Raw genomic sequence first — 14,541 nt, forward strand, 5'->3', positions numbered from 1 at the left:
AAGAACAAGTACCTCACAACTGTACTTACATTTATTACATTCTGCTGAACATCCATATATGACTGACTCCTGACACATATTTGATCAGGAGTCCGGACATGTCAGAACAAGTTGATAATCAAGGAACTAGGAGAAGAAATTTCAGCTTTCACTTGTATTTGCTCACAGTTATGTGGAAACACACAAGTTCACCACAAGTGTGTTAGCTGCTGTGACTCAGAGCTGTAACCCGCTGCAGCATGAACACACATGATAAGTAGATGAGTAGGAAGTTTGTGTCACTGTGACGCAGAGTCTGGTTGATCCTGTTTTCTTAGTTAGCAGTAAAGTGCTGGTGGTTGGGGCCAACCTTTGCCTTTTTACTTTATTACTCTTTATTATTAGTTTGTGGACTTTGTGAACTTGTAATAGAATGAGAGGTCGGAGCTCTTTCACTGAAGACATTTTGACATTTCACAATAGGAAAAACACAAATGTAAAAAATAAAAAATAATGACGGCTGAATTCCATTTAGCCGCTTCAGTTTCAGGGTCATGCTTTTCCTACTATGACAAGTTCAAAATGTCAGCTATGAAAAAGGATATTTCTGTGTACTGATAATTTGTTACAACTACTATTATATAATATATGATATAATAATTATATACAGTATAGTGGTATTAGGTATTTGTTATTCTGCAAAACATATCCTCATTGACATGATTGTATGAACACAACTTCGTTCACTTGTTTATAGTTATATTAAAAATATTTTGATTTAATAAACAAAATGTTTGTTAAAAGAAATATTGATCATCTTCAAATAAAAGGAAAATGTTCAGTATATTGTTAGCCTATGTCTGTAATGTTAATATTCTTTACAAAATGTTATAAAAGTGTGTTTCAAGAGTGGTGTTTCTAGTAGGGGAATAAATAGAAACATGAAGACATGAAGACATTCTCTTAATAAAACAGTAATTTATTTTTGACTGAAAACTAAAATTGTCTGAACAGCACATTACAAGGGCATTGTTAAGATATTTTCTCCAAGGCTCAGTGATCACTTTCATACAGTACACTTGGCATGTACACTGCGTCTCCTTCAAATTAAAGACAAAAAAAAATACTCCAAAGAGAGAAGAAATAAGCCTGTTTGCAAAAAAAAAAGAAAATCAAATCAAAGAGCACATCCTGTAGAAAGATGACTGATTGTACAATTACCAAGCATTTTGGTTTGGTTCTAAGCCACAGAGAAAGAAACCGTATCGCCTGACGACAGCAGGCGACGGCACAGGAGGCACAAAAGACGTGACACGTACAGGACATCCCATAATATGCTCACACACAATCGACTGCGTTCCAGCTTTAAAGTGTGAAATGTTTAATAGTTTCCATTGTTTTTAGTTTTTTTTTTGCAGATATTGTTCATTTTTATCTTTGTAAGCAAAGTGTTGGTACACTACAATCGAAATCTAAATGCTGCATTCATTAAATACATAAAAATCTGCAATGTAACAAAACCTTTTCTCTGCATATGAAATTCAACACAGCAGTTACATGAAAACAAAAAAGATGGCTCCTTTTCTGACTAATGTTTTGTGCACGAGGCCCTTCTCTCCCCTCCGACAAACACCTTGACATCCTTTTTTTATTTCTTCCCACTATATAACTACTTACTCCAACCTCTCTGCCAATTGTTCCCCTTCTCTTTCATAAGTCCTTTCACAATCATTCACAGACTGACAGACTGACAACTTGACATAAAATAAGAGTGCTGGATAAAAACATGAGGTAAGAAAGTGGTTTGATTATAGATCATGCAGAACATGCAAAACGGCAACAAAACAAATATAGGGAAGGAGAGTAGGGGAAAAGTGTGCATTTAAAAATGGAGAAAAAAGAAAAAAAAACGTACACAGCTTTGCGTCTTTGGTTATAAAGTAGGTCGAACAAATTTCACAGCTTTTAACCCCCGACCAAACCCCCAAATTCATTTTTGTTTTGACAAAGTCTAGAAACAAGTAAATTAATAGTTTTCTTTATCGAAACATCCCATCACATCTTAACAACAGGTGTTCTCCTGTACAAACCCTCCTTGCTCTTAATACTTTATACTTTACAAAATATACATTCAACCTGGATTTCACCTAATGTAAGCTCGGCTTTAGTGTTAGCACTATTTCATGAGAAGAAAATGTTCTATTATGGAACTTATTGCCTACTTATTGAGATCTACTTGTTGCAAGAGACTACCAAATGCAATACCTGACAGATTCTAAAATACCAAAAGACCAAGGAGAAAGGTTTTCTTTTTTGTTAATAAGTATCTCCACGACATTGTTCATTTACATTATGAAAATAGCAGCGCTGAAATAAATAAATGCAAATACTAAAACTGAACTAATGAAAAAAGTATTATGATTCATGTCAAAGTACGGTGGCTCTGAGAAAACAACACAAGCTTCTGTTGCAGCATATAACAAGCCGAGGCTCTCGACTCGCTCCACTCAAGCCGAGGCACTCGACGGCTTCCTCCTCCGCTCAGAGAGGACGGATCCTCTCCCCCACTTCTCCCTCGGCTCTCTTGCCTCTTCCAGCCCTGGAGTGATGTGGGGTTGGGAATACTTGGAGGACAGTCCCTGCTGGAGGTCACAGGACCCTCGTCACCTCACTGGGCCCTCACAGGGTTGCAGCACCGTCCTCTTCCGTCACTCGTTGTCCCAACAAATCAAGCTCTCTGTGCCCCTTTGACCCTGTCCTCCTGCGCAAGAACAGCATGCAGTTTTATGTTGTGCACCGCCTCCCCTGACCCTCCTTCTTTTTCAGCTTACGTGCAGCCACCCACAGGGACAGAATAAGACTTTTCAAAGGGGTGGTAAATGTCTTAATAATGCAAAGCCCGGTGACGGCAACGTGCACACATTGACGCATGGCTCTTGGTGGCAAACAAAGATGTCGCTGTTGATTTTTACTCAAATGGAGCATATTAAACACAGAGTCGAGCCTTTTGCTTTTATGAAGCTAAGGGGACGGTAGCAGTTGTTGTCTTTACTAACAGGTCCTTCCACTCCTGTCCATGGGAGGTGTGTGTTTGAGCGTGTGTACTGGGGGAAGTGGGATCACGCCGAGGTGATGTTGGGCTGATGAGGGATGCTCTGATTCCCCTCGTGGTGAGCCAAGGGGGTGTTGTTGTTGTTGTTGTTTGTGATGAGTGGGTGTTGCTGTTGCAGCGGGGGCGACGTGCTACTGCCCTGGTTGAGCTGACTGGACAGCTGGCCGAGCTGATCCGTGTTGGCTAGGGACTTCAGCACGGCGTTCTCTCGCTCCAACATAGAGTTCCTTTCGTACAGCTCCTTGATCTGCTCCTTCAACACCTCCACCTCCTCGCGAACAGCGTACATCAGGTGGCTCTTTACCAAGTCCTGAGAGAGAGAGAGAGAAGAAAGGGGAAACACAAATTAGCACACAAATCAAGCAGATTCCATCCTCAAGCAAAGGAACACATGACATATCCAAATTTAAAGTGGTAAAGTGTGATCTTTTTTTTAGCAACATCTTTAGCGCTGAAGTCTTATTGCCTTGGGATTTTTGCAAATGTCTTTTCAAGAGATCACCTGTCTATCAAACTGCATTGGCAATACTTAGTTATTAGTTTAATTTTCTGATGTGCGCGTTTGTGTTTAAAGGCTCACAGAAAATGCATTAAATGTTACTCAAAGTGAGTTTTATGTTCATCGTCTCAGACAGTTGTGTCAGTTGAAGGTCGGCAGTGGGAAAACTCATTGTGAAAAAAGTCACCGTACAGGTGGGCAGAGAAAGTGGGTCACCTGACCACATTTCTGTACATCTGTGGAAAACTCACCATTGCTTGTTCAATCTTGTTATCGATGGCTACGACGCTGGCACCGGATGCACTGTGGAGACAAAGAGCAAGAGTTACCACAAAATACCCATCTCATGTCTACCGTGCACTTTAGATTGTTATCAGCTCTTTCACATTCACTAACAGCTTAAATCCAGTCAATAAAGTGACAAAGATGACCTCAGAGGAAAAACAAAACGCATTTCCTAATATGTAGATTAACAATCAAATGTTTCCAGAGGATGAGATGAAAAGATTTTAAGATTCAACCCAAAAAAAAGACTCCAAAAGAGTCATACTATTTTTAGAGCACTTGGTAGAAAGTGTCACAGATGAACCAATGTCCAATGTTATCAAAAGGCAAATAAAAGGTGTTACAAACATAGTGCGGTTTTAAAAACACACAAGTCAGACTTTTCCTATGACCATACCAGAGATGTACATGATGAAAAGCGTTAGCAGTGAAGATGTCTCATGCTAAACACTCCACTGAGTAGCCAGTCAGCAACCCTGACCCAAACAACATCCTTATTTCTGCATTAAGCCTTCACCCCTGACACTATACAATAACAAAGTGAATGAACACGAAAATTATAAACACTGATATTGTTGTCAAAAACAAAGAATTCAACCTAATATTTAACCAATGTGCTTTTTTTTTTTTTTTTTTGGAGATACATTTGTGACACAAATAAATATATTTCCATTAAATCAGGCACGTGACATCTTTAATCAGTAAAAACGGGTGTTCAGCTTATACAGTGAAGACCGTATGTATGGTCTTATCCCTACAACATGTATTCAAACGAAGTAAACAAAAATACAAAAAAATAAATAAGCCCCATTTCACAAAAAATCTCCGTGCAGAAACAGCAGCAGGAACCCGATAGCAATGCTCCAGAAGATGGTTTAAATACAGACATTTCGCTTTTATCTATGCACGACTCCACTGAGTTGAAAACAGATCACAGGACAGGGAGGGTGTCTCCTCTCCCGCAGGACTTGTGTTTCGGGTGCTGCTGGTGCCGTCAGCCATCTATCCCGTTTATCACTGAACTCTCATTGTTCTCCATTCTCTGTAAACAGACACATGTGATCGTGTTCTGGCAAAATGTGAAGCATCTACGTCGCTTCTATGTACATCCCACGTTTCCAAAGCAGAGTAACATTTTGTTTTCCAACCCCCCCCCCTCCCCCCCCGCTCTACGGAAAGAAACAAAGAAAAAAAACGTGTCCCACTTTTAAAAAAAATAAATAAAAGACGATCCAACTTACTGTGCCAAGCAAAAGAACCTCGTCCAACAAAAACGATGCCAAATTTCGCGGTTTACCTTAAAAACAACCCACACCGTATTTGTATCTGTCCCAGCAGATAACGCTCTCTTGCACAATCACCGCCCTGCTCGGATGTGGAGGAAACAAAAAGGAGCGACGCGCTTTCAAACCGCTCGTCGGTACTCTGACCATGGGACATGAGAAGTGCGAGCAGCATCTTATAATGTTTGGAAGGAGTTTAAACAAATGTGTGATATACCATTAGTGAGAAAACACATGCTAAGAGATATATACCGGGTTAAACTAGTCAAAACATGTTTCCTTGATCGAGCCATCTCATATCTACAAATGTTAAACTCATAAAAGGTTAAACGTGAGTTTAATGTCAACTGTGCCTTTAAATAAAAAGAAATACGAGTTTGAGTCTTTTGAAGTATAAAACATTTAGTGAGCGTCAAGTTGCCAGAGCTTGAACAATAAAACATACAGGGGAAAAAGGATGAAGTAACTTCAGTAATCACATCATTTAAAACGTTATTACAAAAATAAATGTGACCTCGTGCATCCCAACACAGTGCGACCAACAACATCACGTAGAGCCCCAGACTGTCCAGCATGCGTGATGGAGCGCACGTACACCGTGTAGTGGGCAGCCGTGGGAGAGGGGGGGGGGGGGTTGTTGTGATACAACCAGAGACAAGAGAGTGTCCTGAATACCAAACAGCTGATGGCAAAATACATCGAACAGCTGATGGCAAAATACTTCAAACATGCGGGGCACAGAGCGAGAGCCATTGCGCAGATTGGATTACAAGCATGTCAAATATGGCATGAAACTGTCAGATGCACGTGAGTGAGATTAAAATGGGTCCTAAAAAGACGTGGATGAGTGTGGTACGGTGGGAGTCTGCCGCAGATTTCAGATGAAATGTCAAGTATAATAATAATAATAATAATAATAATAATAATAATAATAATAATAATAATAATACACAAAAATGGATCCGAGTAACACACAAATAAAAAGCAAATGCGCCGACCATAAGTAGGGCAACACACCCAAAGACTGTAACTAACACCTGACAGTTAACTAATCTGGCAGTACAACACATGACAGAGACTGCATATAAAAATCATTTACCTGACGCATCTTGCTCTGTAAGACATCAAATGCCCAGAATATGTCGGTGAAGTTCCCGGCGAGCAGGGCAGACGGTAGCTCATTTTGCAGCGCATGTTTCCTTTTTCTCCAAAGTTTCTCTAAAGTATTTCTGCTCTACAACACCACTGAGTGTGAACACACGAGTGCCTCTTGTTTGCATGGGAGCAGAGTGTGTATTACAACTCCGCTCCGTCACATGGCGACAAAACAAAGGGGCGGAGTTCAGCCTCTCCCCGTTCTCTACATTTATCCCCTTCTTCTGTAGGAAGACTCTGAACTAATTATATTATTCACGGCTACTGTCTGCCAAAAAAAATATACACTGCGAGCCCAGACACAAGACACCTTAAAAATGTCAGTGTGTTGCATGTACTGGCAAAATATGTCTGGTTTTCCCTGTAAAACTCAAGTTGGCAGCATGTTTTTGCAACCAAATTGGCCATTTAGTTGTTTCAAACTTCATTTCCACAAACACGTTCATGCACCAAAGTGTTTTTCAATCATGTTTCTCCACGTGTTGACGGTCCAGTGCACTTTTATTGCATCTCTTTCCAGGGTTATGCAGAGGACACAACATGATGTGGTCCTGTCTCCTGATGATATATGGCCAATTGATTCCTTTTATACATGTATTTTAGATATTAATGTCTGGTGGTCATAAAACGTTTTACAGCTAAATCTGGATGAACCTCTAACATTTTAGTCATGTGTTCTATAACTCAGAGAGAGAAACCGGTCGCAAAATGTTATTCCCTGGGACATACCCCCAATCCAACAAGCAAGAAACCTTGGCGTGGTCTTTGACTCCGATCTTAACAAGTATGTCACCAAATCTGCGTTTTATCACCTAAAGAATATTGCTTACGTGCTACCATTTTCCTCTATGAGTGACACCGAGAGACTAAAGCACGCTTTTATATCGAGCAGGGTGGACTACTGTTATGCTCTCCTATCGGGTCTACCCTAAACATTAATAAATTAGCTTCAGCTGATCCAATAATCTGCGGCCGAGTGCTCACCAGGACCAGCAGGAGAGACGACATCACCTGTTTTAAAGTCCTTACATTGGTTGCCTATCAATGTATTGATTTTTGAATTACTTAACTGGTGTTTGAAGCACTTATGGTCTTGCACCAGCCTGTATGTCTCACGTGCTCGCAGTGTATGAACCGGTGCGGCCCCTCAGGTTAGTTACTTTAGTTGTTCCAAAGTACAGGACTTAACATTTTTGGTGGGTCAGCTTTTAATTGCTCCGCTGAAACATGCTTCCTGAGGATCTGAGAGCTGCTGGAAGTGTTGAAATCTTTAAACGTATACTTAAAATGTATTCAGTCAGGCCTTTAATTAACAATGGTTAATAGATTTATCTTTTTACTTATTTGATTTAAGTTGTGAAACTTTATCCTATTTAATTGTTTAATCACATTTTTTATTGTATTTAAGTTCTACAATTGTATTATATTTTATTGATATTTTCTTAATGTAGTTTTTATTTCATGCTGTTTTATTACAATTACCGTTTCTTATAGATTATAATTATTTTATTACATTTTTATCATTTTATTGTTGAGCATGCATTGGTCTCAAATGTTTTGTATTCGTCTTTTCAGTTGTTTTAACTCCTGTTTTAAGTTCCGTCTTATTTTCTGCTCGTCAGTCATCTGTGAAGCACTTTGAACACCTTTCTACAGTCTTCCTTCTCTCGCGGGACAATGCAAAGAATGAAACATAATGCAAATAAGCATTCAAAAATATCAGCTCGTTTGTCTACTCATTTCAAATTCTTGTTGAATCTAGCATGTAAATATGGAGGTGGATGTATATAGCGTGACAGATCCACACTGATGTGATGGCAGCAATGTAAATGAGTTGCATTCCACACCGAGCGACCAGCTGACAACGCTAGGAGAAGACAAACCTCCCTTTGAACATTTACAGATCTGGTGCACTGAGAAAGAAGAATTCACGAGCTTCGGCTGGAATGTGTCCATCGATAACAAAAAAAATCAAGGGGCGTACAGGTCGGATCAAAGTAGCTTGTCAAAGGACTGGAAGATGTGGCCTGAAAGAGTTACAAGAAATGTTCGGGAGACAAAAAAACAATTTGTTGCCATTCGGTGTCCAAGGAAAACAAAGCAAACTGTACATCTTATTCAAGGAGGAAGACATGTGGTGGTTTATATAAGGACCGCTTGCTGTGTTAACCTCAACATGGGCCTTCCCCGCAGACTGCAGCAGTGCACACATGCACTCGCCTCCCCCAAACAAAAGTCTCCAGAACCACAAGGCAGGACATTCCAACTCTGGACACCTCCGGCCCCCCGAGGCCAGTGCCTCTAAACTGAGACATCTGTGTCAGAGCCACCATCACGCTGTGACCACTCAGTCAAGTTCTTCACTGAGGGCTAGTTATCAAAACAGTCCAGTTTTTGGTTTTACACAGACTAAAGTGACCTTTTCCATCATCGCCATATCACCTGTTTGACACTGAGAAAAACTGAATGCCTTAAATGTAAATATTACAGAGTCTGACTTTATGTCATCGACCGTACATCACAGAAGAAAGGTGCAGGAGCAAAGTGAGGTGTCCTCCATCACTCTGGGCATATTACAAAACATCTTTATAGCATAATAAATCTAATGTGTTCTCCATTAAGGCACAGATGCACCGGCACACGTCCTTGTCACAAAGCATACCATCACTCACTGTAGGGGGAAACAGCTGAATAAATTAGACATCAGCCTTTCAGTAATAACCCCCCTGCCCTACTTCAAAACAATAGCTGGAGAGTGGGGGCTGTAATAACAGACGTGTGCCTTCACTGACGACTCATAGTTCCCTTTCAGATTTTGTAGCCCAGATCATGTCATTGGTTTTGAAAGATGCAGTTCAGCAGCTACGCCAGATGAGGTCAGCAGAGGCTCCAATTAGCTGTGACACAAATCTTCAGTGAAAACGCACAAAGCAGCTTCAGGCCAGAGCAGTGGAGTCATGTTTTTTCCAGATGATCTCAACAAGCAATTTTTTTTTTTATCAGGACATTTTACAAGCTGTCCTCTTATTATTTATGATGATGAGTCATTAAATGGTCATACTGCCACCTGAGCTCTGACCCCATGTGTTCTGAACTATTTGTAGTGAAGTTAAACTTTCAATACTATCACTCTGTGAGCCAAGTGCTATAAATAAACATGGAAATGTAACATGTTTTGCATAAATGGTTTTAGAGAACTGAAAGTGGCTTCTCTATTAGACTTACTGAAAAGGTCAAAACAACTGCACACAGCTAATATCCCCCTTTCTGATAACAAGGGCACCAGTATGTTTTCAGGAGGGCGTTCTCTACAGGGGAGAGCCCATCATGTTTACCTATCCAGTTAGATGAATTAGATTATGGCAGAAATCACATCTAGTTTTCCATAGAAATCCCCACTGTAAAAAAAAACCATTGATGGACGTCAGCTTGAGAAGTTCGCCATCAAGCTCATATTTTAGAAATATGTCTCTGTAAAGGGCCACTATTTTGTTAGTAGTAGTGCATTTGCTTTATTTTCAGGGTTTCTCCTCTCCTACGTTTCCTAAACTTGTAGCTTAAAAATCTAATTTTTAAGACAATGTAGACAAGTCCTTCAAGTGCTCGAGAATTGTTTTTTATTTATTTAACTGTAGTACATTTCCATGACAATTGGGCAATCTGAGGGAGATCGTGACAATGAGATCCAAAGATGGGACTACTCCTAAATGTGGTGAGACTGCTTTGTTGATTGTTCACACTGTTAGAGAAAAGATTTAGAAATGTTTCATTTCTTATTGTTGAAAAACAGTATTAAAAACTCGATTCAGGTTGTACATTTCTGCAGTGTAAATCTTTTGTTGTTAAATTCCTCCACTGCCTGCTGAGATGTTATCTTTCACTTGACAATGGGTGCGAGTTAAAATAAAATGTTTTGCATCGAGCAATGTGCCAAACTAAGAACCTAAAGGCCATCAACATGCTCGTCATGACTCAAACGAATGACCTGAACCTGAGTAGTCGAGGAAAACAAGTTACACAATATATGAGGAATACTTGGCATTTGATGAAGCACACTTGAAATTCCCCATGAAGACTTAAATTTGCATATTATACTAAAATAGTCATCAATCAAAGTATTGTTAAGCTTGTTGGGACATGTCGTCTACATAAAGGGCGGTTCATACTGCAGATACATTTTCTGTAGATCAACAATGAATCAATTTATCAATTCTTAAATTTCAGATTAAGGTTTCGTCTGTGTTTTCTTAAAAACACAGATATTTCAAAATTCTCAAGGAAAGAAAAAAAAGGAAAAGTTAAAGCAGCTACATAACAGCCATGAAAGCTGGGCAAACTAAAGATACGACCAAAAGCTCAATACTGGTCATAAATGGACTATGTGGATGAGACTGTTTTGTCAATATTGCAGTCTAATTTTGTCATACTGTTAACATCTTTTATTTACCTTATTGTTAAAAAATGGAAAACTGTACACAAGATTCAGGCTGTACATCTTTGCAGTGTAATCTGTGAGATTTTATCTTTGATTTGCAGTAAGTGCGAGTAAAATTCTAATTTGCATTTTGCACCTAAATGCGATCAACATGCACGTCAGGATGCAAAGGAGATTACCTGACACCCGAGTATTACAAGACATAAACGAGTCGCACAATACCGGTAATTTAAATTCCCCATAAAGACTTAGATTTGCATATTGCATTGAAATAGTCACAAAACAAAGAATCTTGACTCAAACCACTTCTGTCAACTGGAAAGCTTCAAACAATGGTGACAATTGCAGGATGCTGCAGGCATATTAATATGTGCCTCTAAACATTTTTCAGATGCTGTATTGTTGGTACGTGTCGTCTACATAAAAGGGTGGTCCAGACTGCCACAATGGAGACTAAACAAAATAAGACAGACTTCAGAGACCCCTCGTCTGGAGATGGAGGCTTTATTTTTCCAGCACTAACTCAGAATCATGAGTAGGTGTGTCTGCTGCCACCAAGCTTCCTTGTAAACAGACCGAAGGAACTGTCCCACGCAGCTCCTCGCCCGTTACATAATCCCCAGACTTGTGCACAAATATCTAGTTCTGCTTATGTCGCTACGTGACGTACTCAAAGCCCACCAGCTCGTCTTCCTTTGAGACATGGACACCTCTAGCAGACCACTTGGTGGATGAACCGGACGTCAGGGAGCATGAGAAGGAATCAAGGCCCTCTGGGGCTCAATAAAGGCCACGATAAGATCTGAATTCATGAGACATCATCATCATCGTTAATTTAAACGGCTTATGGAAGGCCTAGTTATTTTAGCCTTTCCAGAGGCTAAAATAACTGCCAGCAGGGATGTTTGTTAATGGTTGCCGAGCCACCCTTACAGCAGCTGAAGAAATGATAAAGGGCTACAGTGTAATGTCACTATCAAACTACATGTGCAAACACAGGGGGGGATCCAGGGCAAGGGTCCCCATGCCTTAAATAATCACTGCCTCAAACCAGATCTTCAGCAGGCCTCCCTATCATATTTCACTACATTTCCTTCGCCTCTCTGAGTGATTTGTGCCTGTGCCACTTGTTTGGCTCAGTGTGGATTAAGACCCCACTGGAAAGTGTTAAAAGTAATAGTGTTACTCCTGAAGCTTTAATGGGAAAATCCTGGCACCTCACTGTTAACGAGCCTCTGTATTCAGCAGAGCATTTATCACGGGATCAAGGACTTAGCCTCATTTGGGCTTCGTCTCTGAAGTGCAGGGCTTGGGTCAGACTAATGTCATTAGGCAGCACTACGCTACAAAAAACACTGGGCCTGATGCACGTCTCAGCCGTTGTCTTTCACACTATCTGGCCATTGCAAAGCTTGACTTGACATAGCACAGATGATATGCAACTTGAAAGTTATCATAAAGATACGAATAGGGTTTGTGACCAGAAGGTCAACTGTTAAAAATTCTAGGAGTTGGAGTCACTCGCTCCCCTTCTTCATCAACTATTCATGTGCCTATTAGTGCAACGTTTGACCATGTGCAGGTCCAAAGGGGATGTTTAAAGGCGCACAGTAGACGCCTATGGGTATATTAGGTATCTCCCAGGAGTGAAGGCCTTTAAATGAGTGTGAAGCAACATGACGATACTGAAAAAGAGGCATGTGTGCTCAGCAAACCTTTCCTGGATAAATAAAAGGTCAATAGTCAGCAAAGTTTCCAAAGATAAAGTTCACAGGATGAAAATGTTGCCTTCATACAGTGGCGTCTTTGAGACATGAGGTCTGTTATGTAAGCATCAAAAATCTTTGACGGTTACATTTGCCATCCATCAATTCCTCCCTGCATTTAGTAGAAAAGTCTCCTTAAGTTTGAGATCAGAGCTCTGCACAATGTCAAGTCACATCACGTCCATCAAGGTTCTGCCGTTAGTGATTTCGCTTGAGGGAGGGACGTCCTGTACAACCGCTGAGTAATCCGTTCAAAATGTACTTTCTGTTGTGTGTGCTTTTAAGAAATACCCTGAAATTGAATTGGGCTAGGTTCTCTGAGGTTATGCTCCACGGCCGGTTAGCAATTAAAGTGTGTGTGTGTGTGTGTGTGTGTGTGTGTGTGTGTGTGTGTGTGTGTGTGTGTTTTTCATTTGCATGGAGGGAAGGTGACTCCAATTTAGTCCATGAAAAAAAAAAAATAGATGTTGATCAAACCAGTCATTTTTTTTTTAAAGCAGCATCGTTTTAGAAAAAGAAGTTCATGGGTGCACTTTCCTATCAGCACATCATGAGTGAAACTGCAACTTTCCCACGTTCAGCTTTCACCCTCCTCGTCCCGATAATGCAATGTTTGTTTCCCTGTCATAAACAGTTGCAGCATACCTGGTCCGAATAACTCCCCGTGGCCGAGCGTGGGGCCACCGATCAAATGTGCTCAGTCGGAATATAAATCTGCCTTTTCTTTATTCTCTGTAGTCATAAAGTTGATTATTGTGGACTGAGGGCAGTAAAAGAGCTGCTGCTGCTTTAGTTGGGACCAATCACAGCTTCACAATGATTGAATTCAGCAGACAACAAATTGCTTTTCCTGGAATGTTTACAAACGCAACAAAGTGTAACTTATAATTCAGTTAGGCAGAAATAAATTAATATCTTGCTTCGTTAACAAGAGGAGATTTAAGTAAAGCTGTATGGAATCAAATGCAGGTCAATAGGATGTTGAGCTTGTGAAATGACAATCAGAACTTCTTTTTTAAAAACCTATGCTTGTTGATCAGCCTTTGTGAAAATAAAAATAAATAAATAGGACATTTAGGATTGGGAATGGGTAGAATAAATCTGTAGATTAGTGCACAAATGATCAACTAAGGCTGAAATTTACAAGTACAAATCTTAGCCCTGATTTTGGCTGTCAAAGAAGGACCAAAATGTACTTTTTTTGATACATTTACTTTTTCTACAATGTATTTGTACTTTCTGCTTTGAATCTGAACCCAGATGTTCACAAAAGCATTTTTCTCTCATTATTTGGCATTGTAAAGATGAACAGGGGCGTATGTTTCGATGACAACAACGTAGTAGAGACTTGCGCAAAAACCCACAGACGGTTATGCAAAAAGTACAAGTGATGTGATGACACGCTGCCGACCTGAGGTTTTACATTTTTCACAAAGCAATCATTTCCAGGAATTCTCTCTATGCCCTCAAACGGTTTGTGTGCAATCCCCCCCTTTCACTGCCAACAAGTCCAACCTTGCAGTAAAGCTTGCTCATGACAAAGGGTGATGGAATGAGACTCCAAAGGCAAACATGAGCTGGAAGAGAAACAAGAAGAAGTCTTTGTGCCAGCCGCGACGCCACAAACTCGCTCAACTGCTACTGTTGCTTTACGTTGACATCCACAATCTTATCTGGACCGGCTCTCTTTGAAGAGCAATATAGTCATGCTTTTGACACAACACTTTTGACTCATGATAGTTACAGCTCTTTGATTTCACTGATCGTCTTTGTTTGGTTGCCAACAGCTGTAACCTGTAATCCTGAGAGTGAAGATAATATAGGATACCCATACAACTTCCATCAAGCAGCGATCTATGTTAATTAAATCAAATAATGCACAAGATTAATATCTCTTTGATCACAACTGTGAAATATCAATTAAATAAATAAACTGTACCGCTTGCCTCAATATAAACTTCAATAGCACTGTAACAAATTTAACAAATATTAGCATCAGTTTCCTTAGAGCAGCGTTTTCTTTCTTT

The 14,541-nt window shown here is 40.1% G+C and overlaps 1 protein-coding gene across 2 annotated transcripts in view; it reads right to left on the reverse strand.

Moving 5' to 3' along the window:
- Positions 1–937: 937 nt before the first annotated feature.
- The window catches only part of tsc22d2 (TSC22 domain family 2), a 32,483-nt gene continuing 18,879 nt past the window's right edge, over positions 938–14,541 (reverse strand). For both annotated transcript variants that reach the window (XM_029429285.1, XM_029429284.1), the window contains 2 exons: positions 3,842–3,893; positions 938–3,401 (listed from right to left, as the gene is read on the reverse strand). In XM_029429285.1, the coding sequence (XP_029285145.1) occupies positions 3,099–3,401; positions 3,842–3,893 (355 nt within the window). In that variant the 3' untranslated portion in view covers positions 938–3,098. The remainder of the gene's footprint in view (positions 3,402–3,841; positions 3,894–14,541) is intronic.

Source organism: Cottoperca gobio, chromosome 4 (assembly GCF_900634415.1).
Source record: "Cottoperca gobio chromosome 4, fCotGob3.1, whole genome shotgun sequence".
Classification (NCBI taxonomy): Eukaryota; Metazoa; Chordata; class Actinopteri; order Perciformes; family Bovichtidae; genus Cottoperca; species Cottoperca gobio.